The 27,020-nt window shown below is 39.5% G+C and overlaps 1 protein-coding gene across 7 annotated transcripts in view; it reads left to right on the forward strand.

Annotated features, from left to right (window-relative positions):
* SPIDR (scaffold protein involved in DNA repair) overlaps positions 1 to 27,020 on the forward strand; it is a 499,470-nt gene that overhangs the window by 327,009 nt on the left and 145,441 nt on the right. For all 7 annotated transcript variants that reach the window (XM_033203530.1, XM_033203531.1, XM_033203528.1 and 4 more), the window contains one exon: positions 24,349 to 24,544. In XM_033203530.1, coding sequence (XP_033059421.1) covers positions 24,349 to 24,544 — 196 coding nt within the window. The remainder of the gene's footprint in view (positions 1 to 24,348; positions 24,545 to 27,020) is intronic.

Consider the following 27,020-nt stretch of genomic DNA (forward strand, 5'->3'; position numbering starts at 1 on the left):
AAATATATATGCACCCAATACAGGAGCACCCAGATTCATAAAGCAACTCCTTAGAGACTTACAAAGAGACTTAGACTCCCATACAATAATAATGGGAGACTTCAACACTCCACTGTCAACGTTAGACAGATCAACGAGACAGAAAGTTAACAAGGATATCCAGGAATTGAACTCATCTCTGCACCAAGCGGACCTAATAGACATCTATAGAACTCTCCACCCCAAATCAACAGAATATACATTCTTCTCAGCACCACATCGCACTTATTCCAAAATTGACCACATAATTGGAAGTAAAGCACTCCTCAGCAAATGTACAAGAACAGAAATTATAACAAACTGTCTCTCAGACCACAGTGCAATCAAACTAGAGCTCAGGACTAAGAAACTCAATCAAAACCGCTCAACTACATGGAAACTGAACAACCTGCTCCTGAATGACTACTGGGTCCATAACGAAATGAAGGCAGAAATAAAGATGTTCTTTGAAACCAATGAGAACAAAGATACAACATACCACAATCTCTGGGAGACATTTAAAGCACTGTGTAGAGGGAAATTTATAGCACTAAATGCCCACAAGAGAAAGCTGGAAAGATCTAAAATTGACACTCTAACATCACAATTAAAAGAACTGGAGAAGCAAGAGCAAACACAGTCAAAAGCTAGCAGAAGGCAAGAAATAACTAAGATCAGAGCAGAACTGAAGGAGATAGAGACACAAGAAACCCTCCAAAAAATCAATGAATCCAGGAGTTGGTTTTTTGAAAAAATCAACAAAATTGACAGACCGCTAGCAAGACTAATAAAGAAGAAAAGAGAGAAGAATCAAATAGACGCAATAAAAAATGATAAAGGGGATATCACCACAGACCCCACAGAAATACAAACAACCAGCAGAGAATACTATAAACACCTCTACGCAAATCAACTAGAAAATCCAGAAGAAATGGATAATTTCCTGGACACTTACACTCTTCCAAGACTGAACCAGGAAGAAGTTGAATCCCTGAATAGACCAATAGCAGGCTCTGAAGTTGAGGCAATAATTAATAGCCTACCAACCAAAAAAAGTCCAGGACCAGATGGATTCACAGCTGAATTCTACCAGAGGTACAAGGAGGAGCTGGTACCATTCCTTCTGAAACTATTCCAATCAACTGAAAAAGAGGGAATCCTCCCTAACTCATTTTATGAGGCCAACATCATCCTGATACCAAAGCCTGGCAGAGGCACAACAAAAAAAGAAAATTTTAGACCAATATCCCTGATGAACATCGATGCAAAAATCCTCAATAAAATACTGGCAAACTGGATTCAGCAGCACATCAAAAAGCTTATCCACCATGATCAAGTGGGCTTCATCCCTGGGATGCAAGGCTGGTTCAACATTCGCAAATCAATAAACGTAATCCAGCATATAAACAGAACCAAAGACAAGAACCACATGATTATCTCAATAGATGCAGAAAAGGCTTTTGACAAAATTCAACAGCCCTTCATGCTAAAAACGCTCAATAAATTCCATATTGATGGAACGTACCTCAAAATAATAAGAGCTATTTATGACAAACTCACAGCTAATATCATACTGAATGGGCAAAAACTGGAAAAATTCCCTTTGAAAACTGGCACAAGACAGGGATTCCCTCTCTCACCACTCCTATTCAACATAGTGTTGGAAGTTCTGGCTAGGGCAATCAGGCAAGAGAAAGAAATCAAGGGTATCCAGTTAGGAAAAGAAGAAGTCAAATTGTCCCTGTTTGCAGATGACATCATTGTGTATTTAGAAAACTCCATTGTCTCAGCCCAAAATTTCCTTAAGCTGATAAGCAACTTCAGCAAAGTCTCAGGATACAAAATTAATGTGCAAAAATCACAAGCATTCTTATACACCAGTAACAGACAAACAGAGAGCCAAATCATGAATGAACTTCCATTCACAATTGCTTCAAAGAGAATAAAATACCTAGGAATCCAACTTACAAGGGACGTAAAGGACCTCTTCAAGGAGAACTACAAACCACTGCTCAGAGAAATAAAAGAGGACACTCACAAATGGAAGAACATACCATGCACATGGATAGGAAGAATCAATATCGTGAAAATGGCCATACTGCCCAAGGTCATTTATAGATTCAAGGCCATCCCCATCAAGCTACCAATGAGTTTCTTCACAGAATTGGAAAAAACGGAAAGTAATTTATAAAATGCAAATTTAATTAATACATAAAATACCAGCATTATAGCAATAAACATAATTGTCATTATTAAACATTATATTAGTACCCCCTTATTCAAGAAGGATATATTCCAAGACCTCCAGTGGATGCATAGTACCCAACCGTGTATAAACTATTTTTTCCTATACATACATACCTGTGATAAAGGTTAATTTATAAAGAAGGCAAAGTAAAGATTAACAACAACAATAATAAAATAGAACAATTATAACAATATACTATGATAAAAGTTATGTGAATGTGGTCTCCTAAAATATCTTATTGTACTGTGCTCACCTATTTTTATACCTTGGTGTTCTGAGGGCAACTGAAACCACAAAAAGCAAAACTGTGGATGACAGAATTGCTGTATTAAATAAATATAGTAACATTATATTATGCTTTCCCTCTTCTAATAGACCAAACTTACTTTTAAGTTGATTCTATTGTCGTTTCTATCCATCGGTGTACCAAGTAATCTCTTGTATGTAGTGAATGCTCAGTAAATGTACTAGAGAAAAATTTAACTGCAATAGTATAATATTTGATATAACATATTTAGATAGTATTTTGTTTTCCTGAGAGGGTACCACCGACTGTTTTGAATGTAATATCAATAACCTGTTTATTTTGATAAAGGTAACTTAGATAATCCTTACCATTGTATTTGTAGCCCAGCAGAGTGATAGTTTACAATCTTAACATACATCTATCTTTAACTATAAATTTTAGGAAGCCAAGAATTCAGTCGATAGATATTATCAGTAATAAACTGGTCAAAGAAGGTGTAAAAACTTGTAGGAGGGCTGGTGCAAGGGCTCACGACTGTAATCCCAGCACTTTGGGAGGCCGAGGCGGGTGGATCACAAGGTGAAGGGATCGAGACCATCCTGGCTCACATGGTGAAACCCCGTCTCTACTAAAAATACAAAAATTAGCTGGGCATGGTGGTGGGCACCTGTAGTCCCAGCTACTTGGGAGGCTGAGGGAGGAGAATCACTTGAACCCAGGAGGCAGAGGTAGCAGTGAGCCGAGATTGCACCACTGCACTCCATCCTGGCGACAGAGCGAGACTCCATCTCAAAATAAAATTAAATAAGATAAAATAAAATAAATAACTTATACGATTCCTGTATTGTTCCCTTTGAAGATGTGGTTTGCAATTGAGAAACATTTTTGAGACAGAAATCAAAGATAAAAAGCTTCCATCTGATGGGTCTGTCTCCCTCTTGAGCTCTCCCACACATTGATGCAGCATCTCTGATGGAGCAGGGGCGATGACGCTGCCTGTCTCCAAGGAAGCTCCCTAAGCCCAGTGCAGGACGAGAAGAGTGCTAAATAAGATATCCTACAGACAACAGAATGACATCGTTGATGAAAACAAATCTTTCTATGTTTGTCTTTGATTTAACAAACAGCATTTTGGGTTTGTTAAGTAAAAACCCATTAACATTAATTTTTCAGGTAGTAAGTTTAAGACAAATATACCTAAAGTATAAAAAGTACTTGAGGTTCTATTTAAAATAAGTTGTCTAAATATAAATCAGAAAGTCTACACAGTGAAATTTCGAGTGAAAAGTCTACTTGGTGTTTGTCCTGATTATTTTTCGGCAGGCTTAGCACAGCAGGCCCCTGGGGAGTCTTGGAAGTGTGTGTGGGCACAGTAAGTGACTAGTTAAAAGTTTTTGTTTCAAGTTAGTGTTACCAAACTTGGAGGATGAAGATTTGAAAGTATAATGGCCTAGTACTGACTTCCCTGTAGCCACGTACTTTACCTTTAGGCAGGGCACACTCAGTAGTCCTCTGTGATAAGGCAGGAGGGTCAGAATGTATTGAGGGGTCTGTTATGAGCGCAGTAGCTGCCCAGTAGCCCTCAGGCGCTGCCAGACACCCCTCTGCTGAGCCACCACATTTTTGAGGGCAACAGGATGTTGGAGACGAGGGCCAGGTCTGTGTTCCATCCTCACCAGCCTGGAGGAAGGTGACAGGAGTAAGTTGGAGGAGAAGCAATGTCTGGGAGGCCTCATTCCCGACCCTGATGGATTATCCTCTTCGGAGCAACCTCTGATAGCTGTAGAGATGCAGTTTTCCTTCTCAGGCCACAGTCTCACTTTTGGAAGGCCAAAAATTATACATCTGTTTTCTGACTCTGCTTATTGTAGTGTTTCTCACAGGCAGGTAGTTGAATCTCACCTTAGGGTATTATTTTGATGTGAGCGTATGATACATGTCCTGCTATAGTTCTGCTGTGCTTTGGTTGCTATGTGACATTCTGAGGTTTTTACTGTCCTTGTTGCCCTAATTTCTTTGTGAAAATAAGCAGTGTCATTCAAGAGAAATTATGCTTCCTCTGTAAAACACTTTTAATCCAAGAATGTTCCTACTGCTTTAAGAATTCAAAGCATTGTCTTTTTTTTTCTTTTGATTTCCTGTTTATTAATCAACAGTGAGTAACTCCTTAAAAGATTATTTTAGCATTGTCTTTTAACCAGCCTTGCACATTTATCTAGTTTAGCTGAGGTTTGTTCTGTTTGAAGCAAAACTAAGCTTAGGACTTGCCTCTCTGTGGTAATAATTAAAGTTGGGCTTTGTGATTTCTGAGGACAGTATTTCTTAGTCTTATTTTACTGATTCTTTTATGTTTGTAGTGTCAGTTTCATATCTCTTGTGGTCATTGTCTTCCAAAAATCCTTTTATTGCCAGTCAGTGTGAATCCTTTTGTTCTGAATTCCTACATAAATTTTTGACTGGAAATTCAAATTAGGATATTTTGTGGATTTTAGAAACACATTTTTCAATTCATTTGATTTGTTTTTTCCCCTTTTTATTCTCAGTTGCATTATTCAAATACTATAATCTGTTCTTATCTTGTGCCATCTCCAGTTTTACTTCTGCTTCTACAACCTTGTGACATCAAAACATCCAACCATAAAAACATGTTTTACAGGCCGGATGTGGTGGCTCACGCCTATAATCTCAGCACTTTTGGAGGCTGAGGCAGGTGGATCACTTGAGGTCAGGAGTTCAAGATCAGCCAAGCCAACATGGCGAAACCCTATCTCTACTAAAAATACCAAAAAAAAAAATTAGTCAGGCATAGTGGCAGGCACCTGTAATCCCAGCTACTCTGGAGGCTGAGGCAGGAGAATTGCTTGAACCCAGGAGGCAAACGTTGCAGTGAGCCAAGATCACACCACTGCACTCCAGCCTGGGCAACAAAGCAAGACTGGATCTCAAGAAAAGAGAAGAGAGAAGGGGAGGGGAGGGGAGGTCTCAAAAAAAAAATTCAAATAGAACAACTACAATTCTTTACCCAGAAATCATATGTATGGAAAACTCAGCCATGGCATTGTGCTACCACTGACCTAGTAACAAGGTGCTTCAATGAAGCCAAGTGTCTGAAATGTGTTACTTTTGAGTGCTAGACTCATAAACCAAACCCTGTAGATAGATCCTATTAGATTCATACTACTTCATAATTAGTATGAATCTAAATTAGAAAAAATATGCATTTATTTACTATACTGTTCACTTTCATACAGGAATAAATCATATAAAATATGGTCTGTTCCTCAGTGTTGTATTTATTCTGATAAAAAGCGAATTAGACAAATACACTTGGGGAATTGTAAAGTAGCACACGCAATCATAAACGCCAGTCTTTTATAGTCAGATTCTTAGTTATATGTAGCTGTCTGACTTGGGTAGAAAGGTAGAAAAACACATTTGAATAAAGTCTTGTCAATTAAGAAGCTGAAAATAAAAGGAATATGAGGCTTAAACGTCTTACTTCTGAAATTATCTTTATACTTCAGTTTAGAGTCATTTTCTAAGACTTGTATTTTCAAAGTTTTATTAGAGTAAATCTGATTTTTGATGAGGAGGAGTGGTACCCGGTCACTAAATGGCCAGGATGGTGGGCAGAATATTTTGCTATTTTAACAAATCCATTAGTAGCAAGCACTGTTGACATTGCCTTGTCACTGAGTCGTATTTCATGCTGGTGTGTTGGTGCAGGTGTCCAAAGTCAGAAACAGAGGTGGTGTCAAAGTCTGTGAAGTTAGCTCTGAAAGTCACTGAGATGTAGTAGCCGTTTTCAAATCCAGTCAGTCAAAAAGAATTTACGAAGTAACTAGAATGTGATTTATTGTCTGTCTTGAGAACCAGAATTCTGATAACCCCCCAGAATTTTCTGCGTTGATGGAAATGTTCTATTTATTGTGCTATCCACTATGGTAGTCACTAGCCACACTGAATACCAGAAATATGGGTCATGCAACCCAGGAACTGCATTTTTAAATTATTTTATTTCATTTTACTTTATTTCATTTAAATATGATGAGCTACATGGCCCAGTGGCTACCTTACTGGCCAACACAATGTAGAAGGTGGCTTTCAAGGTTCTTTCACCACAGGGACCCTTGCAGAGTAAATATAAATCTTTCCACAGCAACTTGCCAAACTGCCTAACACTTGATAACTGTGAACAGATAGAGAAGCATAGTTTCCTCTACCCCATCATCTCCACCCCCCACCCAATTTCATGCCTTCATGTGAACCCCATCTAATCGTGTGCCTGGCTAGCTAAACGCCCCGTCAGTTTGTATCCCTTCCCTTTCTCATATGTTGGTTCTTCCAGGGTTGATTGTAGCAAGATCTTCCTTACCCGTATCCAAGTGGGGAGTCCTGTCCTCCCTCCTGGGAGATGGCCTGGTATCTTGGAAAGAGAACAGACTGGCTTTGAAGCCAGTTGGTTTGTATTACAGCCCTGTCATGGACTAGTGGTATACAATTAATTGGTTGTTATTTAACCTCCTCTGAAGATTGGAATAGTCATGTTTACCCTGTGGGGTTGTTGTGAAGAGGACTAAGAGCACAGCAAGTAAAGTAAAGCCATCAGACTCTAACCAGCTAGTATGGGTAGCAAAGAAGGCTCAGCGCAAATGTGCATATGAGCAGGTGATGGAAAAGTGATATCCACTGCCAATGATTGTGATTCTTTTTAATATTTAGGAGGACAAAGATAATAGGTTTTGAGTAACACTAAATAACCCTAGTTTTTGCTAAACAATAGGCAACAACTAATTTGAAATTACTGAAGATGTAATTCACAATAGTGACAGCAGCAGTGCCGACATCCTTCCCACTGAGCCCTTGCATGTGGGAAGGAACTCTGCATCAATTCATTAATTTCGTTTTCACAAGAAATCTGTGTAGTGCTTACATCTACTCTGAATACTCCCAATTTATAAAAACCGAGTCACAAAGACGAGTCACGAGTCCTCCCATGTCAACGTGTGCTGTGCATTAGATTCTTATGTGCTTGGTCACTTGCCACCCAGCGTTTTTATTCTAAGTCTTTATTTTAAATTTATTCCATTCTTAGATGCCTACATTAGAACACACAGGACTCAGTTGTTACAAGGTCTGGTTTATCCGTTTAAAATGTACTCTCATGCCTTCCTCTATTCCCTGTAAATGTGAATGTGTGTATATCCATTAATTTAATAAACATCTATTGAGTCCCTTGCACATGTCAGGTACAGTGAAGTACCTAATAAAAAAGAGAGGTAAAAAGAGAAACAGCTGTTGTATTCTAGAAGTTCAGTTTTTAGTTGTAGAGGCAGACTGTTGAACATGACAGTGTGAAGGGCACTGTTGGAGCACAGAGGAAAGAGCAACTTTTCCCAGGACACTGGAAGAAGGAATGACATTCATTCCAAAGTCATTGATTTTCCAGGTACTGGTGAACCCCCCAGGCAAAGTCCCTTCTCTCACAGAGGCAACATTCTAGAAGGGACTTAATTAACGTGAAGAAGTCCATCTTCTGTCTCTTCTGTAGAAGGCCATATTCTTTCTGTTGCAGCACCAGTAATGCTTTACTGTGTTTTGTTGTTTCCTGGTGTATGTCTCTCTATGAACTTAAAGCCCTCTTGGTTAGCCCCCACCCAGAGAGCCTAGTTTATTTTCAGTAAATCTAGTGAAAAACCCAGTGATTTTCTTTTTCAAAGTGATTTTAACTCATAGTCTAAATTGAAAAATATTGTTTTCCTAAGTACGTATTAGTAAGTTTGCAAAGCTAGAATTAAACCTAAGGGCTTTCTTTGATTCCACAGTTATAAGCGGGGTCATGTTTTTGAGTGAAAGGCTGGGTTTTCTTCCCCAAATTAATGAGTCAGTTAAAAAATGTATGCCTGTAGCATGATTGCCGCAGTATAATTGCTTATACAGGAAATGGCAAGGAATCTACAAAATAACTCCTAGAACTATTAAGCAAAGTTGAAGAAACCAACACATACAAAAATTAGGTGTATTTTTACATAGTATCAATGCATTCACGGACACCAAAATGAAAAATATACCATTTAAAATTGTAAAACTAAAAAAAGAGACCAAAATAACCCATGTCAGTGTAAATCTCACAAAACATGTAATGACTTATATGTTGAAGCTACAAAACACTGATAAAATATATCAAAGATCTTAACAAATGGGAGACATATTTATGGACTGAAAAACTCAAAACCATAAAGATGCCGAAATCATAAGGAGCTCCCCAAATGGATTTATAGGCTTAAAGAAATTCCAATCAATTCCAGCATGATTTTGTTTGCAGATATATATGTGTGTGCTGATTTTAAAAGTTGCATGGAAAGGCAAAGGAACTAACATAGCTTAAATAATTTTGAAAAAGAATGAAGTAAAGGGGATCACTTTCCCCAATCTAAAGACTTATTATATAACTATAATAATCTATATTATATGGTGTTATTGAAGGGCTAGACACATACATCAACGAAACACAATAAAGAACCCAGAAATAGACTACACAGATATGCCCAGCTGATTTTTTTTTTAAATTGATCTCCACAGTGTGATTTTGTTTGTTTTTGTTTTAGAGATAGGGTCTCACTATGTTGCCCAGACCAGCCTCAAACTCCTGGGATCAGGTGATCTTCCTGCTTTAGTTTCCTGAGTAGATGGGACCATAGATGTGTGCACCACCATGCTCAGCACCAACTGATTTTTTTTTTTTTTTTTTTTTTTTTTTTGAGGCAAGATCTTGCTCTGTTGCCCAGGCTGGAGTGCAATGGCAACATCTTGGCTCACAGCATCCTCCATCTGCCTCCCAGGTTCAAGTGATTCTCCCACCTCAGCTTCCTGGGTAGCTGGGACTGCAGGTGCGCCACCACGCCCCACTAATTTTTTTGTAAGAGATGGGTTTTCACCATGTTGGCCAGACTGGCCTTGAAATCCTGACCTCAAGTGATCTGCTTGTCTTGGCCTCCCAAAGTGCTGGGAAAATAAGCCACTGTGCGCAGCCTACCAACTGATTTTTGACAAAAGTGCCAAGACAATTCAATTAAGGAAGGATACACTTTGAGTAATCATAGGCAGAAAAATACAAGCCTTAACCTCGTTCTCACAAGTTATATACCATTTAACTCAAAATTGATGATGAATATAAATGTAAACTATAAAATTAGAAAAATGTTAGGGAAAAAATTAAGAGAAAATCTTTAGGATCTAGGACTAGGAAAAGAGTACTTAGACTTAAGATAAAAAATTTGATCTGTTTAAAAGGTACTTGAGGCCGAGCACAGTGGCTCGTGCCTGTAATCCCAGCACTTTGGGAGGCCAAGGCTGGCGGATCACCTGAGGTCGGGAGTTCAAGACCAGCCTGGCCAACATGGTGAAACCCCATTTCTACTAAAAATACAAAAATTAGCCAGGTGTGGTGGCATGCACCCTGTAGTTCCAGCTACTCGGGAGGCTGAGGCAGGAGAATTGTTGAACCCAGGACGTGGAGGTTGCAGTGAGCTGAGATCTTGCCACTGCACTCCAGCCTAGGCGACAGAGGGAGACTCCATCTCAAAAACAAGCAAACAAAAAAAAAAAAACTTGATAACATAGAACTTATCAAAACTGAAAACTTTTGCTCTGAGAAAGACCCTGTTTGGAGGATGGAAAGACATGATAGAGACATAGGGAAAATAATTTCAATTTCAAACTTCACACCCAAGAAAGGACTAGTATATAGAACATACAGAGTTCTGAAAACCACACAGTATAAAAAATGAACAATCCAATTAAGAAACAAGCAACAGGCATGAACAGACATTTCATTGAAGAGTTATATAAATAGCACATTAGCACCAGGAAAGATGTTCTACATAATTAGCCATTAAGAAAATGCACATTAAACCACAGTAAGGCAAAATGGCTAAAACAAAACATAATGTCAACATTGAATGCTGGCAAGGATGTGGAGAAACTACGTTGCTCATATACTGCTTGCAGAGATGTAAAATTGTATAACTACTCTGGAAAAGTTTGGCAGTTTTTTGCTTCTGGAAAAAAAACCAAAAAACAAAAAACTAAGCACACAACTACCAAACAACCTAACATTTGTACTCCTGGGCATTTATCTCAGAAATGAAAACTTATGTTCATACGAAGACCTACATATGAATGTTAGCAGCTTTATTAATAGTAGTCCCAAACTGGCAACAACCTAAATGTCTATCAATGGGTGAATGGTTAAACAGAATGTTAAATCCATATCATGGAATACTATTCAATAAAAATAAACTATTGATACAGACAATGACTGGATTAATTTCCAGAGAATGATGCTAAGTGAAAAAAGCCAATACCTAAAGAAGTGGAGAGCGTATTTTGGTTGCTATGGTTTGATATGTGCCCCTCCAAAACTTATGTTGAAGCTTAATCCCCAATGTGGCAGTATTGACAGGTGGGGCCTTAAAGAGATGACTGGGTCATGAGGGCTCTGCTCTCATGAATGGATTAATCCACTTATGAATTAATGGACTAATGGGTTATCAGGGGAGTGGGATTGGTGGTTTTATAAGAGGTAGAGAGACCTGAAGTAGCATGCTTCGCTCTCTTGCCATGTAATACTGGTGCCATCTCAAGACTCTGCAGAGTCTCCACCAGCAAGAAGGCCCTCACCAGATGCAACCCCTCGACCTCCATAAGTGTAAGAAATAAATTCCTCTTCTTTATAAGTTACCCAGTTTCAGGTATTCTGTTATAAGCAACAGTAAATAAGACAGTGGTTATCGGGGGTTTAGGTTGTGCGGTGGGGGTAGGGGTGGGGGTAGGGAAAGGAGAAAGAAGGAAGTTGATCTGTGTTATTTTGTACAACTGAATGTAAATCTACAATTATCTAAAAATAAAAATTTTAAGAAATAGGAATTGTATAACATTAATCAATCTAAAACAACATTCCTCTAAATCATCCCACTGGTCATTTTATGTTCATGAGTTTTCCAGTCCTTAAGATTTCCCTATATTAAGAAAAAACACCAATTAACAATGGTCAGTATCTAATTTCTGTCCAATTATTGGTCATTACATGTTTTGTGAGATTCACACTGACATGGATTATTTTGGTCTCTTTTTTTGTTTTACAATTTTAAATGGTATATTTTTCATTGGCGTCCATGAATTCATTGATAATATGTGCAAATACACCTAATTTTTGTATGTGTTGGTTTCTTCAACTTTGCTTAATAGTTCTAGGAGTTATTTTGTAGATTCCTTGACATTTGCTTTATAGCAATTATGTCACCTGCAAATAAGGACATTTTTATTTCTTCTTTTTAATCTGTGTGCCTTTCCCCACCTATCTTGTCTTACTGCACACTAGCTGGAACTTCTGGTACTATGTTGATTCAAAGTTATGAGAGAGGAAATTTTTGCCTTGTTTTCCATCTTAGGTGGCAAGCATCTACTCTTTCATCATTAATTGTAATGCTAGCTCTGGGGTTTCTGTTGATGTTCTTTATTAAGCTGAAGAAGTTCTCTTTCTAATTTTTAGACATTTTTAAAAATTATTATTAAGAATGGGCGTTGAATTATGTCAAGTGATTTTTGACATTCATTAATGTAATCAACTGATTTTTCTCCTTCAGCCTTCAACTTGCTGAAGGAGATTTTCAAATACCAAACAGGGCCATCTTGCCTGGAATCAACACCACTTGGTCATATTGCATAACTTCTTTTATATATTCCTGACTTCTATTTGCTAACATATTGTTAAAGAATTTTGTACCGGGGGGGCGGAGCAAGATGGCCGAATAGGAACAGCTCCAGTCTCCAACTCCCAGCACGAGGGACACAAAAGACCGGTGATTTCTGTATTTTCAGCTGAGGTACTGGGGTCATCTCACTGGGGAGTGCCGGACAATCGGTGCTGGTCAGCTGCTGCAGCCCGACCAGCGAGAGCTGAAGCAGGGCGAGGCATTGCCTCACCTGGGAAGCGCAAGGGGGAAGGGAATCCCTTTTCCTAGCCAGGGGAACTGAGACACACAACACCTGGAAAATCGGGTAATTCCCACCCCAATACTGCGCTTTAAGCAAACGGGCACACCAGGAGATTATACCCACACCTGGCCGGGAGGGTCCCACGGCCACGGAGCCTCCCTCATTGCTAGCACAGCAGTCTGCGATCTAACTGAAATGGCAGCAGCCAGGCTGCGGGAGGGGCGCCTGCCATTGCTGAGGCTTAAGTACGTAAACAAAGCCGCTGGGAAGCTCGAACTGGGTGGAGCTCACAGCAGCTCAAGGAAGCCTGCCAGTCTCTATAGACTCCACCTCTGGGGACAGGGCACAGCTAAACAACAACAACAACAACAAAAGCAGCAAAAACCTCTGCAGACGCAAATGACTCTGTCTGTCAGCTTTGAAAAGAGCAGTGGATCTCCCAACACGGAGGTTGAGATCTGAGAAGGGACAGACTGCCTGCTCAAGTGGGTCCCTGACCCCTGAGTAGCCTAACTGGGAGACATCCCCCACTAGGGGCAGACTGACACCCCACACCTCCCACGGTGGAGTACATCACTGAGAGGAAGCTTCCAAAGTAAGAATCACACAGGTACACTCGCTGTTCAGCAATATTCTATCTTCTGCAGCCTCTGCTGCTGATACCCAGGCAAACAGGGTCTGGAGTGGACCTCAAGCAATCTCCAACAGACCTACAGCTGAGGGTCCTGACTGTTAGAAGGAAGACTATCAAACAGGAAGGACACCTACACCAAAACCCCATCAGTACGTCACCATCATCAACGACCAGAGGCAGATAAAACCACAAAGATGGGGAAAAAGCAGGGCAGAAAAGCTGGAAATTCAAAAAATAAGAGCGCATCTCCCCCTGCAAAGGAGCGCAGCTCATCCCCAGCAACGGATCAAAGCTGGTCAGAGAATGACTTTGACGAGATGAGAGAAGAAGGCTTCAGTCCATCAAACTTCTCAGAGCTAAAGGAGGAATTACGTACCCAGCGCAAAGAAACTAAAAATCTTGAGAAAAGAGTGGAAGAATTGATAGCTAGAATAATTAATGCAGAGAAGGTCATAAATGAAATGACAGAGATGAAAACCATGACACGAGAAATCCGTGACAAATCCACAAGCTTCAGTAACCGACTCGATGAACCAGAAGAAAGAGTATCAGCGATTGAGGATCAAATGAATGAAATGAAGCCAGAAGAGAAACCAAAAGAAAAAAGAAGAAAAAGAAATGAACAAAGCCTGCAAGAAGTATGGGATTATGTAAAAAGACCAAATCTACGTCTGATTGGGGTGCCTGAAAGTGAGGGGGAAAATGGAACCAAGTTGGAAAACACTCTTCAGGATATCATCCAGGAGAACTTCCCCAACCTAGTAGGGCAGGCCAACATTCAAATTCAGGAAATACAGAGAACACCACAAAGATACTCCTCGAGAAGAGCAACTCCAAGACACATAATTGCCAGATTCACCAAAGTTGAAATGAAGGAAAAAATCTTAAGGGCAGCCAGAGAGAAAGGTCAAGTTACACACAAAAGGAAGCCCATCAGACTAACAGCAGACCTCTCAGCAGAAACTCTCCAAGCCAGAAGAGAGTGGGGGCCAATATTAAACGTTCTTAAAGAAAAGAATTTTCAACCCAGAATTTCATATCCAGCCAAACTAAGTTTCATCAGTGAAGGAGAAATAAAATCCTTTACAGATAAGCAAATGCTTAGAGATTTTGTCACCACCAGGCCTGCCTCACAAGAGACCCTGAGGGAAGCACTAAACATGGAAAGGAACAACCAGTACCAGCCATTGCAAAAACATGCCAAAATGTAAAGACCATCGAGGCTAGGAAGAAACTGCATCAACTAACGAGCAAAATAACCAGTTAATATCATAATGACGGGATCAAGTTCACACATAACAATATTAACCTGAAATGTAAATAGACTAAATGCTCCAATGAAAAGACACAGACTGGCAAACTGGATAAAGAGTCAAGACCCATCAGTCTGCTGTATTCAGGAGACCCATCTCACATGCAGAGACATACATAGGCTCAAAATAAAGGGATGGGGGAAGATCTACCAAGCGAATGGAGAACAAAAAAAAGCAGGGATTGCAATCCTAGTCTCTGAAAATACACTTTAAACCATCAAAGATCAAAAAAGACAAAGAAGGCCATTACATAATGGTAAAGGGATCAATTCAACAAGAAGAGCTAACTATCCTAAATATTTATGCACCCTTGGCCGGGCGCGGTGGCTCAAGCCTGTAATCCCAGCACTTTGGGAGGCCGAGACGGGCGGATCACGAGGTCAGAAGATCGAGGCCATCCTGGCTAACACGGTGAAACCCCGTCTCTACTAAAAAATACAAAAAACTAGCCGGGCGAGGTGGCCGGCGCCTGTAGTCCCAGCTACTCAGGAGGCTGAGGCAGGAGAATGGCCTAGACCCGGTCGGCGGAGCTTGCAGGGAGCTGAGATCCGGCCACTGCACTCCAGCCTGGGTGACAGAGTGAGACTCCATCTCAAAAAAAAAGAAAAAAAAAAAAATTTATGCACCCAATACAGGAGCACCCAGATTCATAAAGCAAGTCCTTAGAGACTTACAAAGAGACTTAGACTCCCATACAATAATAATGGGAGACTTCAACACTCCACTGTCAACATTAGACAGATCAACGAGACAGAAAGTTAACAAGGATATCCAGGAATTGAACTCATCTCTGCACCAAGCGGACCTAATAGACATCTATAGAACTCTCCACCCCAAATGAACAGAATATACATTCTTCTCAGCACCACATCGCACTTATTCCAAAATTGACCACATAATTGGAAGTAAAGCACTCCTCAGCAAATGTACAAGAACAGAAATTATAACAAACTGTCTCTCAGACCACAGTGCAATCAAACTAGAGCTCAGGACTAAGAAACTCAATCAAAACCGCTCAACTACATGGAAACTGAACAACCTGCTCCTGAATGACTACTGGGTCCATAACGAAATGAAGGCAGAAATAAAGATGTTCTTTGAAACCAATGAGAACAAAGATACAACATACCACAATCTCTGGGACACATTTAAAGCAGTGTGTAGAGGGAAATTTATAGCACTAAATGCCCACAAGAGAAAGCTGGAAAGATCTAAAATTGACACTCTAACATCACAATTAAAAGAACTGGAGAAGCAAGAGCAAACACAGTCAAAAGCTAGCAGAAGGCAAGAAATAACTAAGATCAGAGCAGAACTGAAGGAGATAGAGACACAAGAAACCCTCCAAAAAATCAATGAATCCAGGAGTTGGTTTTTTGAAAAAATCAACAAAATTGACAGACCGCTAGCAAGACTAATAAAGAAGAAAAGAGAGAAGAATCAAATAGACGCAATAAAAAATGATAAAGGGGATATCACCACAGACCCCACAGAAATACAAACAACCAGCAGAGAATACTATAAACACCTCTACGCAAATCAACTAGAAAATCCAGAAGAAATGGATAATTTCCTGGACACTTACACTCTTCCAAGACTGAACCAGGAAGAAGTTGAATCCCTGAATAGACCAATAGCAGGCTCTGAAGTTGAGGCAATAATTAATAGCCTACCAACCAAAAAAAGTCCAGGACCAGATGGATTCACAGCTGAATTCTACCAGAGGTACAAGGAGGAGCTGGTACCATTCCTTCTGAAACTATTCCAATCAACTGAAAAAGAGGGAATCCTCCCTAACTCATTTTATGAGGCCAACATCATCCTGATACCAAAGCCTGGCAGAGGCACAACAAAAAAAGAAAATTTTAGACCAATATCCCTGATGAACATCGATGCAAAAATCCTCAATAAAATACTGGCAAACTGGATTCAGCAGCACATCAAAAAGCTTATCCACCATGATCAAGTGGGCTTCATCCCTGGGATGCAAGGCTGGTTCAACATTCGCAAATCAATAAACGTAATCCAGCATATAAACAGAACCAAAGACAAGAACCACATGATTATCTCAATAGATGCAGAAAAGGCCTTTGACAAAATTCAACAGCCCTTCATGCTAAAAACGCTCAATAAATTCCATATTGATGGAACGTACCTCAAAATAATAAGAGCTATTTATGACAAACCCACAGCCAATATCATACTGAATGGGCAAAAACTGGAAAAATTCCCTTTGAAAACTGGCACAAGACAGGGATTCCCTCTCTCACCACTCCTATTGAACATAGTGTTGGTAGTTCTGGCTAGGGCAATCAGGCAAGAGAAAGAAATAAAGAGTATTCTCTTAGGAAAAGAAGAAGTCAAATTGTCCCTGTTTGCAGATGACATGATTGTATATTTAGAAAACCCCATCGTCTCAGCCCAAAAGCTCCTTAAGCTGATAAGCAACTTCAGCAAAGTCTCAGGATACAAAATTAATGTGCAAAAATCACAAGCATTCTTATACACCAGTAACAGACAAACAGAGAGCCAAATCAGGAATGAACTTCCATTCACAATTGCTTCAAAGAGAATAAAATACCTAGGAATCCAACTTACAAGGGATGTCAAGGACCTCTTCAAGGAGAACTACAAACCACTGCTCAGTGAAATCAAAGAGGACACAAACAAATGGAAGAACATACCACACTCATGGATAGGAAGAATCAATATCGTGAAAATGGCCATACTGCCCAAGGTTATTTATAGATTCAATGCCATCCCCATCAAGCTACCAGTGAGTTTCTTCACAGAATTGGAAAAAACTGCTTTAAAGTTCATATGGAACCAAAAAAGAGCCCACATTGCCAAGACAATCCTAAATCATAAGAACAAAGCTGGAGGCATCATGCTACCTGACTTCAAACTATACTACAAGGCTACAGTAACCAAAACAGCATGGTACTGGTACCAAAACAGAGATATAGACCAATGGAACAGACCAGAGTCCTCAGACATAATACCACACATCTACAGCCATCTGATCTTTGAGAGACCTGAGAGAAACAAGAAATGGGGAAAGGATTCCCTATTTAATAAATGGAGCTGGGAAAATTGGCTAGCCATAAGTAGAAAGCTGAAACTGGATCCTTTCCTTACCCCTTATATGAAAATTAATTCAAGATGGATTAGAGACTTAAATGTTAGACCTAAAACCATAAAAACCCTAGAAGAAAACCTAGGTAGTACCATTTAGGACATAGGCATGGGCAAGGACTTCATGTCTAAAACACCAAAAGCAACGGCAGCAAAAGCCAAAATTGACAAATGGGATCTAACTAAACTAAAGAGCTTCTGCACAGCAAAAGAAACTGCCATCAGAGTGAACAGGCAACCTACAGAATGGGAGGACATTTTTGCAATCTACTCATCTGACAAAGGGCTAATATCCAGAACCTGCAAAGAACTCAAACAAATTTACAAGAAAAAAACAACCCCATCAAAAAGTGGGCAAAGGATATGAACAGACATTTCTCAAAAGAAGACATTCATACAGCCAACAGACACATGAAAAAATGCTCATCATCACTGGCCATCAGAGAGATGCAAATCAAAACCACAATGAGATACCATCTCACACCAGTTAGAATGGCAATCATTAAAAAGTCAGGAAACAACAGGTGCTGGAGAGGATGTGGAGAAATAGGAACACTTTTACACTGTTGGTGGGATTGTGAACTAGTTCAACCATTATGGAAACAGTATGGCGATTCCTCAAGGATCTAGAACTAGAAGTACCATATGACCTAGCCATCCCACTACTGGGTATATACCCAAAGGATTATAAATCATGCTGCTATAAAGACACATGCACACGCATGTTTATTGTGGCACTATTCACAATAGCAAAGACTTGGAATCAACCCAAATGTCCATCTGTGACAGACTGGATTAAGAAAATGTGGCACATATACACCATGGAATATTATGCAGCCATAAAAAAGGATGAGTTTGCGTCCTTTGTAGGGACATGGATGCAGCTGGAAACCATCATTCTTAGCAAACTATCACAAGAACAGAAAACCAAACACCGCATGTTCTCACTCATAGGTGGGAACTGAACAATGAGATCACTTGGACTCGGGAAGGGGAACATCACACACTGGGACCTATCATGGGGAGGGGGGAGGGGGAAGAATTGCATTGGGAGTTATACCTGATATAAATGACAAATTGATGGGTGCTGACGAGTTGATGGGTGCAACACATCAACATGGCACAACTATACTTATGTAACAAACCTGCACGTTATGCCCATGTACCCTAGAACTTAAAGTATAATTAAAAAAAAAAAAATTTTTTGTGTCTATGTTATTGAGGTATATTGGTTTATAGTTTTTTTGTTTGTTTGTTTGTTTGTTTGTACTGTCTTTGATTTTAGTATCAGAGTAATACATGCTTTATAAAAGGGATTGGAAGAGTTTCCTCGTCTTCTGTTTTCTAGAAGACAGTGTGTAGAATTGGTGCTAGTTCTTCTTTTCCCATTTATTAGAATTCTCCAGCGAAAGTATCTGGACCTGGAAATACCACTTTTGGGAGTTTTAAAATTACAAACTTGGCTGGGCATGGTGGCTCACACCTATAATCCCAGCACTTTGGGAGGCCAAGGGCGGCAGATCGCGAGGTCAGGAGTTTGAGACCAGCCTGGCCAGCATGGTGAAACCCCGTCTCTACTAAAAATGCAAAAAATTAGCTGGGGATGGTGGTGCATGCCTGTAGTCCCAGCTTCTCGGGAGGCTGAGGCAGGAGAATTGCTTGAACCCAGGAGGCAGAGGTTGCAGTGAACCGAGATCGCGCCACTACACTCCAGCCTGGGCAACAGAGCATGACACTGTCTCAACAAAATATATAATTACATATTTATTTTCCTTAATATTTATAGGCTGTTCAAATAATCTGTTTCATATTGCATGAATTGTGGTCGTTATTTTTGTTTCCTTTTGAGAAATGTGTCCATTTCATCTAAGTTCTGAGAATGTATGTATGTAGACTTGTCCATAGTAGTCCTTCACCTAGCCTTGTGATGTGTACAGGGCCTGTAGTGATAGCCTCCGTCTTATTCTTGATCTTGGTAATTTGTATCTTCTCCCTTTTTTCATTTTTTAGTCAATTCATTGATCTTTTCAAATAATTCTATTACATTGTTTTTTTTCTCTGTTTTTCTGTTCAATTTTATTTATTTCTGCTCTTTAATTATTTCCGGCTGGGTATGGTGACTCATGCCTGTAATCCCAGCACTTTGAGAGGCTGGGGTGGGTGGATCACCTGAGGTCAGGAGTTTCAGACCATCCTGGCCAACATGGTGAATGAAACCTGGTCTCTACTTTAAGAATATAAAAGTTAGCCAGGCGTGGTGGTGGGCACCTGTAATCCCAGCTACTCAGGAGGCTGAGGCAGCAGAGATTGCAGTGAGCCGAGATTACACCACTGCACTCCAGCCTAGGTGACAGAGCAAGACTCTGTCTCACACACACAAAAAAATTATTTCTTTTCACTTGCTCTGAGTTTATTTTGCTTTACTTTTTTCTAGGTTTTTGAGGTAAGAACTTAAATTGTTGATTTGAGACTTTTTTCTTTTTTAATGTAAGCTTTAAGTTTTGTAAAATTTCCTCTCAGTATCACTTCAGCTGTTTCTCACAAGTTTTGATAGGTTAAATTTGTATCTTCATTTAGTTCAGTGTTTTTACGTTTTCATTGAGACTTCCTCTTTGACCCTTGGATTACTTAGAAATATGTTGTTTAATTTCAAAGTGTTTGGAGAATTTCATGTTATCGTTCTGTTATTGATTTTTAGTTTGATTCTACTGTGATTCGAGAATGTACTCTATATGATTTCAGTTCTTCTAAATTTGTTTAGATGTGTCTTGTGGCACATGCATTTTGTGGGCACCTGAAAAAAATAGTATTCTGCTGTTGTTTGGTGGAGTGTTTTATGATGTCAACTAGAACCTGTTTATTGATGGTGGTGTTGTACTCTTCTGTATTCTTTCTGATATTCTCTCTAGTTCCATCAAATGTTGAGAGAGGGATGTTGATGTCTGCAGTTCTAATTGTGGATTTGTCTATTCTTTGAGTTTTATCAATTTTTGCTTCATGTATTTTGAATCTATGTTGTTTGTTGTAGATACATTTAGGATTGCTATGTCTTCAAGGTGGATTGATCTTTGTTTCATTATGTAATGTGCCTTTCTATATTTGGGGTTTTCTGTGCTCCAAAATCTACTTCATCTGATATTAATATAGCACCCCCACTATATTTTAATCAATGTTTACATGATGAATCTTTTCCCATTTTTTTACTTTTATCCTACCTATATCTCTATATTTGAAGTGAGTTTCTTGTAGACAGCATGTAGATGGATCATGAATTTACCCTGCCAATCTTTGTATTTTAATTGGTTTATTTAGACCATTTATCCTCAATGTAATTATTGATACATTAGGACTTAAGTGTACCTTTTTACTTTTTGTTTTCTTTGTCCTCTGTTTTTATTTGTTTTATTTTTCTTGATCTCATATGGGTTACTTGAACATTAATTTTTTTTAGGGTTTCATTTATAATGTTTTGGTGTGTATCTCTTTTTATAGATATTTTATTGCTTGCTCTAGGTATTACATACATGTAACTTAGCACAGTCTACTGGGTCAACATTTTACCAGTTTCTGTGAAGTATAGAAACCATACCTCCCTTTATATTCCCTTTCCCTCCCTATTTATAATATGATTGTCTTTAATGTTTTCTCTGCATGCATTTAGAACCACCTCAGACAGTGTTATAATTTTTATGACAATAAAAATTTTGAAAACTCAAGAGGAGTAGGAAAGCCTCTTGTATTTACCTGTATTATTTTATCTGTAGCCTTCCATTTCTATTTCTTTCTTCCCACAGGTCCTTGGTTCTGTTGGGGGTTTTTTGTTTGTTTGTTTTTTGAAGCGGAGTTTTGCTCTTGTTGCCTGGGTTGGAGTGCAATGGTGCGATCTTGGCTCACCGCAACCTCCATCTCCCGGGTTCAAGCAATTCTCCTACCTCGGCCTCCCGAGTAGCTGGGATTACAGCCATGCACCACCACACCCAGCTAATGTTGTATTTTTAGTAGAGATGGGGTTTCTCCATGTTGGTCAGGCTGGTCTCAAACTCCCGACCTCAGGTGATCCGCCCATCTCGGCCTCCCAAAGTGCTGGGTTTACAGGTGTGAGCCACCATGCCCAACCAGGTTTGTTTTTTTTTTAAGTCTATTTTCCCTTTATTATTTATAATGGGTAATTTTAATTATTTTTATCTTCAAGTTTATTGATTCTTTTCTCTTCCTTCTCCATTCTGCTGTTGAACCTATTCTTTTATTTTCACTATTTTTTTTAGTTCTGAAACTTCCATTTTTAAGAAATAATTATTCTGTTTATTTGCTGAGACTATTTTTTTTCATTTGTCTCAAGTGCATCAAGATGCTTATTAAAGCATTTTTAAATGGCTGCTTTAGAATTTTGCCAGATAATTCTAACCTTTATGTTATCTCAACATTGACATCTGTTAATTATCTTTATTCATTCAAGTTGAGATTTTTCATGGTTCCTATTATAACAAGTGATTTTTGATGGAAACATGGACATTTGGAGTATCATGTTTTGAGACTCTGGATCTTATTTAAACCTCTTTTAGGTAGCTTCATCTGACACTGCTCTGGTAGGAGAAAGTGAGGAGTGGAGTGCGGTTGTTACTGCCAGGTGGAGAGGGAAGTCCAGATTCCTCAGCTGACACTTGAGAGAGGGAGAGACTCCTTGTTCCTGCTGGGCAGGGGTATGAGTTCCAGCTCCCTGCTAAGCCTCTGCTGACACCACCCTGGCTGGGAAGGCCAGGGAAGCCTTGTTGCTATTTCTCACATGCCTTCTGCTGAGGGGTAGGAGGAGTAGGTGGGAAGGGTGGCCTCAGCACCACTGAGCAGTGGTAAAAATCCTGATTCTCTGCCACACTTCCTCTGGCACCACCCCAGAGGGATAGGGAGTGGTGCTTAGTTACTACTGTCAGGAGAAGTTGAAGTCCAGGCCCCTAGGTAGTCTCTCCACTGTCAAAATGAGGGGAGTACTCATTGCAGGCCTGTCGGGGATGAAAGTACTCCAGGCACGGTGACTCACACCTGTAATCCCAACACTTTGGGAGGCCAAGGTAGGCAAATCACCTGAGGTCAGGAGTTTGAGACCAGCCTGGTCACCATGATGAAACTCCATCTGTACAAAAATGTAAGAATTAGCTGGACATGATAGTGGGTGCCTGTAGTCCCAGCTACTTGGGAGGCTGAGGTGGGAGAATCGCTTGAATTTGGGAGGCCGAGATTGCAGTTAGCTGAGATCATGCCCCCAGCTGGGCGACAGAGCAAGACTCCATCTCAAAAAAAAAAAAAAGAAAAGAAGGTCAGCTCCTTGGCCCCACCTTCTCTGATACCTCAGCTGGGATATTGGGGTCTCTCATTACAGCCCAATGAGGGGGGAAGTCCAGTTCCTCACGTGGCCTGTGCTGGCATGCATGGGGACAAGTCATAGGTTTTCCATGATGTTTGCCTAGAGTAGAGCAGTTACCATCTAAGAGTTTTCTGCCTTTCTAGGCTGCCCATTCCTTGGTCCTTGGTTAAAGAGAGCAGGCTTTGGTAGAGCTTTTTGTCAGAACTTGTTTTTGCTTCTGGGTTGCTGGCTCCTTCAACTCAAAACCTGAGATATGCGAGGCAAAAAGAAAACCCAGGGCTGGGCACAGTGGCTCACGCCTATAATCCTAGCACTTTGGGAGGCCAGGGCGGGTGGATCACTTGAAGTCAGAAGTTTGAGACCAACCTGGCCAACATGGCAAAACCTTCTCTCTACTAAAAAAATTTAAAAATTAACTAGGCTTGGTGGTTCATGCCTGTTATTCCAGCTACTCAGGAGGCTGAGGCACGAGAATCGTTTGAATGGAAGGCAGAGGTTTCAGTGAACTGAGACTACACTACTGCACTCCAGCCTGAATAACAGTGAGACCATGTTTTTTAAAAAAAAAAAAAAAAGAAAGGAAGGAAAGAAGGAAAGAAAAGAAAGAAAACCCAGGAACTTGCCACTGCCTCATTCCTAAAGTCTCTAGGTTTTAGCCTGTCTGCCTCTTCTCTCCACCTCTCGGTGTCTTCTTATGTTTACTTTACATATAATGTCAGGCATTTTAGTTGTACTTAATGAGAGGAATAGGGAAAAGTGTGATACTCTATCCTCCCAGAATCAGAAGTCCCAAATTTCTCTTAATACTAAGCAGCACCATGTTTTAAGGAATAGGCATTAAAGTGTTTTCTCTTGTCCAAGGACTGAGAAGAACCAGGAGAATTTTGTCTGCTCTATTTCCTGACTCCTTTTCATTAATACTTAAATGTGAGGTATTCAGCAACTATAGTCAGTTTGATAGCAAAGGTAGATGCTCCTTTGACATTTAATGATATGTTCTTTGAAAGATTAGAGCTGTCAAAATGTCTGAAGGTTTTATTTGTACATTTTATTTCATTGTTTGGGCACTTTTTTGAGGCTGTTGACAGTTTTTGTTCATCCTCTGTATTTCCCCCTGAGGGGTCTTGAGGCTATACTGGGAGGGCACAAGGAAGTCCAAGCCCACGGACTTAGCCTTCTTCCATCCCTTCCTGACACAGGGCTTTCATTAGAACAGTGAAGTCAGACTACTGGCGGCCATGCTGGAGCATGAAGGACAGCTGTGCCTCTGTGGGTGGGCTTGGCTCTAGCTGTCCATAGCAGGCGAGTCATTGCTCTTTGCATTCCTGATTTAGCAAGAACATGAGGGGACCCCAATATTGCAAAGAAACTGTTGCATGTCTTTCTCTTTTCCAGGCAAAAACTGATTATTCCAAATGGAAGTTGCCCTGTTATTCTGAATACTTACTTTTGTGAGAAAGTTGTTGCCAAAGAAGATTCAAAAAAAACTTGTAACGTGTACTATCCGGACATACCCCTTCCAAGAAGAAGCATCTCTTTGGCCCAGATGTTTGTAATTAAGGGTCTAACAAATAATTCATCTGAAATCCAGGTAAACTCCTATTGACTTAAAGGTTTTATGCTTGTAATATGTTAGTGACTGGATTTGGAAGGGCTTCAGTGTAAGTGAAGATGTTTACCTTTTGTCTCCCTCCAAAAATCCCACCACAAGTATGTATGCTGCAGGAACTTATTGTTATGCCTGAATATATTATAGTTCAGTTCAGCATTTAGTGGTGCTCTTTTTACAGTATTTCGTCTTTCTAATTATGTATCTTTAATCTTTATTCTAATTTCTTAAAATAGAGTCATGCATCACTTAATGGGGATATGTTCTGAGAAATTTGTCATTAGGTGATTTTGTCATTGTGTGACCATCATAGAGTGCACTTACACACACCTAGATGTTCCAGCCTACTACACACCTAGGGTATATGGTATGGCTGATTGCTCCCAGGCCACAAACCTGCACAGCATGGTTTACTGAACACTGTAGGCAATTGTAACACAATGGTAAGTACTTGTGTATGTAAACATATCTAAACATAGAAAAAGGATAGTAAAAGTACAGTCCAAAAGATAAAAAATGGTGCATCTGTATAGGGCGTTTACCATAAATGGAGACTATAGAACTGGAGGTTGCTCTGGGTATCAGTGAGTGAATGGGGAGTGAATGTGAAGGCCTCAGACACTACTGTAGACTTTATAACACTGAACACTTGCACTACACTAAATTAATTTTTTTCTTCAGTAATAAATAACTTAACCTTAATTTACTGTAACTTTCTAACTTTATAAACTTTAAATTTTTCATTAACTTTTTTACTCTTTATAGCAGCACTTAGCTTACAACACAAATACGAATAGCTATGCAAAAATATTTTTTCTTTATATCCTTTTTTGTTTTTATTTTTTATTTTTTTTTACTTTTAAAACTTCTTTGTTGTAAACTAAAATACAAACATACACAGTAGCCTAGGTCTTCACAGGGTCAGGACCATCAATATCACCATCTTCCACCTCCACATCTTGTCCCACTGGAACGTGTTGAGGGACGGTAACGTGCATGAAGCTATCATCTCCTTGGATAACAATGCCTTCTTCTAGATACATTCTGAAGGACCTGCCTGAGGATGTTTTACACATAACTTGTTTTTTAACATATGGAATACTCTAAAATAACAATTAAAAGTATAGTACAGTAAATACATAAGCCAGTAACATTGTTTATTATTATCAAATATTAGGTACTATACATAACGGGATGTGCTAGACTTTTATGCAACTGGCAACACACTACTTTTGTTTACACTAGCATCACCACAAACGTGCATACATCACTAGGCATCAGGAATTTTTCATCTCCATCATAGTTTTATGAGACCACGGTCAAACATGCTGTCCGTTGTTGACAGAAACATCATTATACTGTGCATGCTAGTATTTGACAATGTTCATTTTCTCTATTCTTGTAATGTCTAAGAATTTTTTAAAATCCTCCTTTATTTATTTAAAAAATCATATTTTTCTTTTCCACAATATCTATTATCCCTTGGGATAAAAAGAACTGCATAAGCTTGAGATTATATGCTGGAGTTGTTCTTTGGAATTTTACTGGTCCTAAGCCATGATCATTTGCCAAGATGAATTTAGGGAACTACTAAAATTCACTTGCTGTGGGCATGAATGGCCCCTGGGACCACCCTAAGCACTGAATGTTCGTGTGGCTCCCAGTGCACTGGCCTCAAGGTCTCTGGGTTATATAAGTTGTCGCTAAGCAGAATGCTTCCTGAGACTGACAGATCAAGGGAGGAGGAATACGAAAGAAAAGTAGACAAACTTTCAGCCTGTTTTGTACCAGCTAGTCAAGCAAAATCTCTCTTTGACTATCAAAAGAAGTATCTGGAGAGGATTATGCAAAAAGGAAGACTCTCTAATCAATTTAATTATAACAGATAAAAAATATGGCCCAAAGCACATTACTTTTTTAACATATAGTTTTAAACAGCTATGTAATATTAATCCCATGAGATACATTTTTGGCCTATAACAGTGATAATGAAACTACTTGTAGCATAATAGTTAAACGTGTGAACTTTGGAACCAGATGACCTGATTCAAATCCTAACTCAGCCACTTCCTGCTGGGTCATCTCGGGCAAGATCCGTGGTCTCTGTGTCTCAGTTTTCTTATCTGTAAAATGGAGGTATGATATTATGTATCTTCTTGGGTGGTTGTGTGAGGATAAGCATGTTTAATATGTAAATTTAAAAGCCTGGAATGTAGGAAGCACTCTGGAAGTGGTGGTGTTTTATTATGACAGGTGATATTTTGTAAGGGGTTGTTGGGAGAATATGTGAGTATGTAAAATGCTTAGCCTCGGAGATTGCACATACAAGAACTTCATAAAATGAAGGATTTGTAGTATCCCTAGTCATTCTTTTATCTTCATTTCTAGTTTGTTCTGTTGGAATTCTTACCTCAAGAGAGAAAAATTTCTTCAATTATCATGAATTTTATTAGCAGAA

The sequence above is a fragment of the Trachypithecus francoisi genome, unplaced genomic scaffold (assembly GCF_009764315.1).
Source record: "Trachypithecus francoisi isolate TF-2019V2 unplaced genomic scaffold, Tfra_2.0 Lachesis_group7, whole genome shotgun sequence".
Classification (NCBI taxonomy): Eukaryota; Metazoa; Chordata; class Mammalia; order Primates; family Cercopithecidae; genus Trachypithecus; species Trachypithecus francoisi.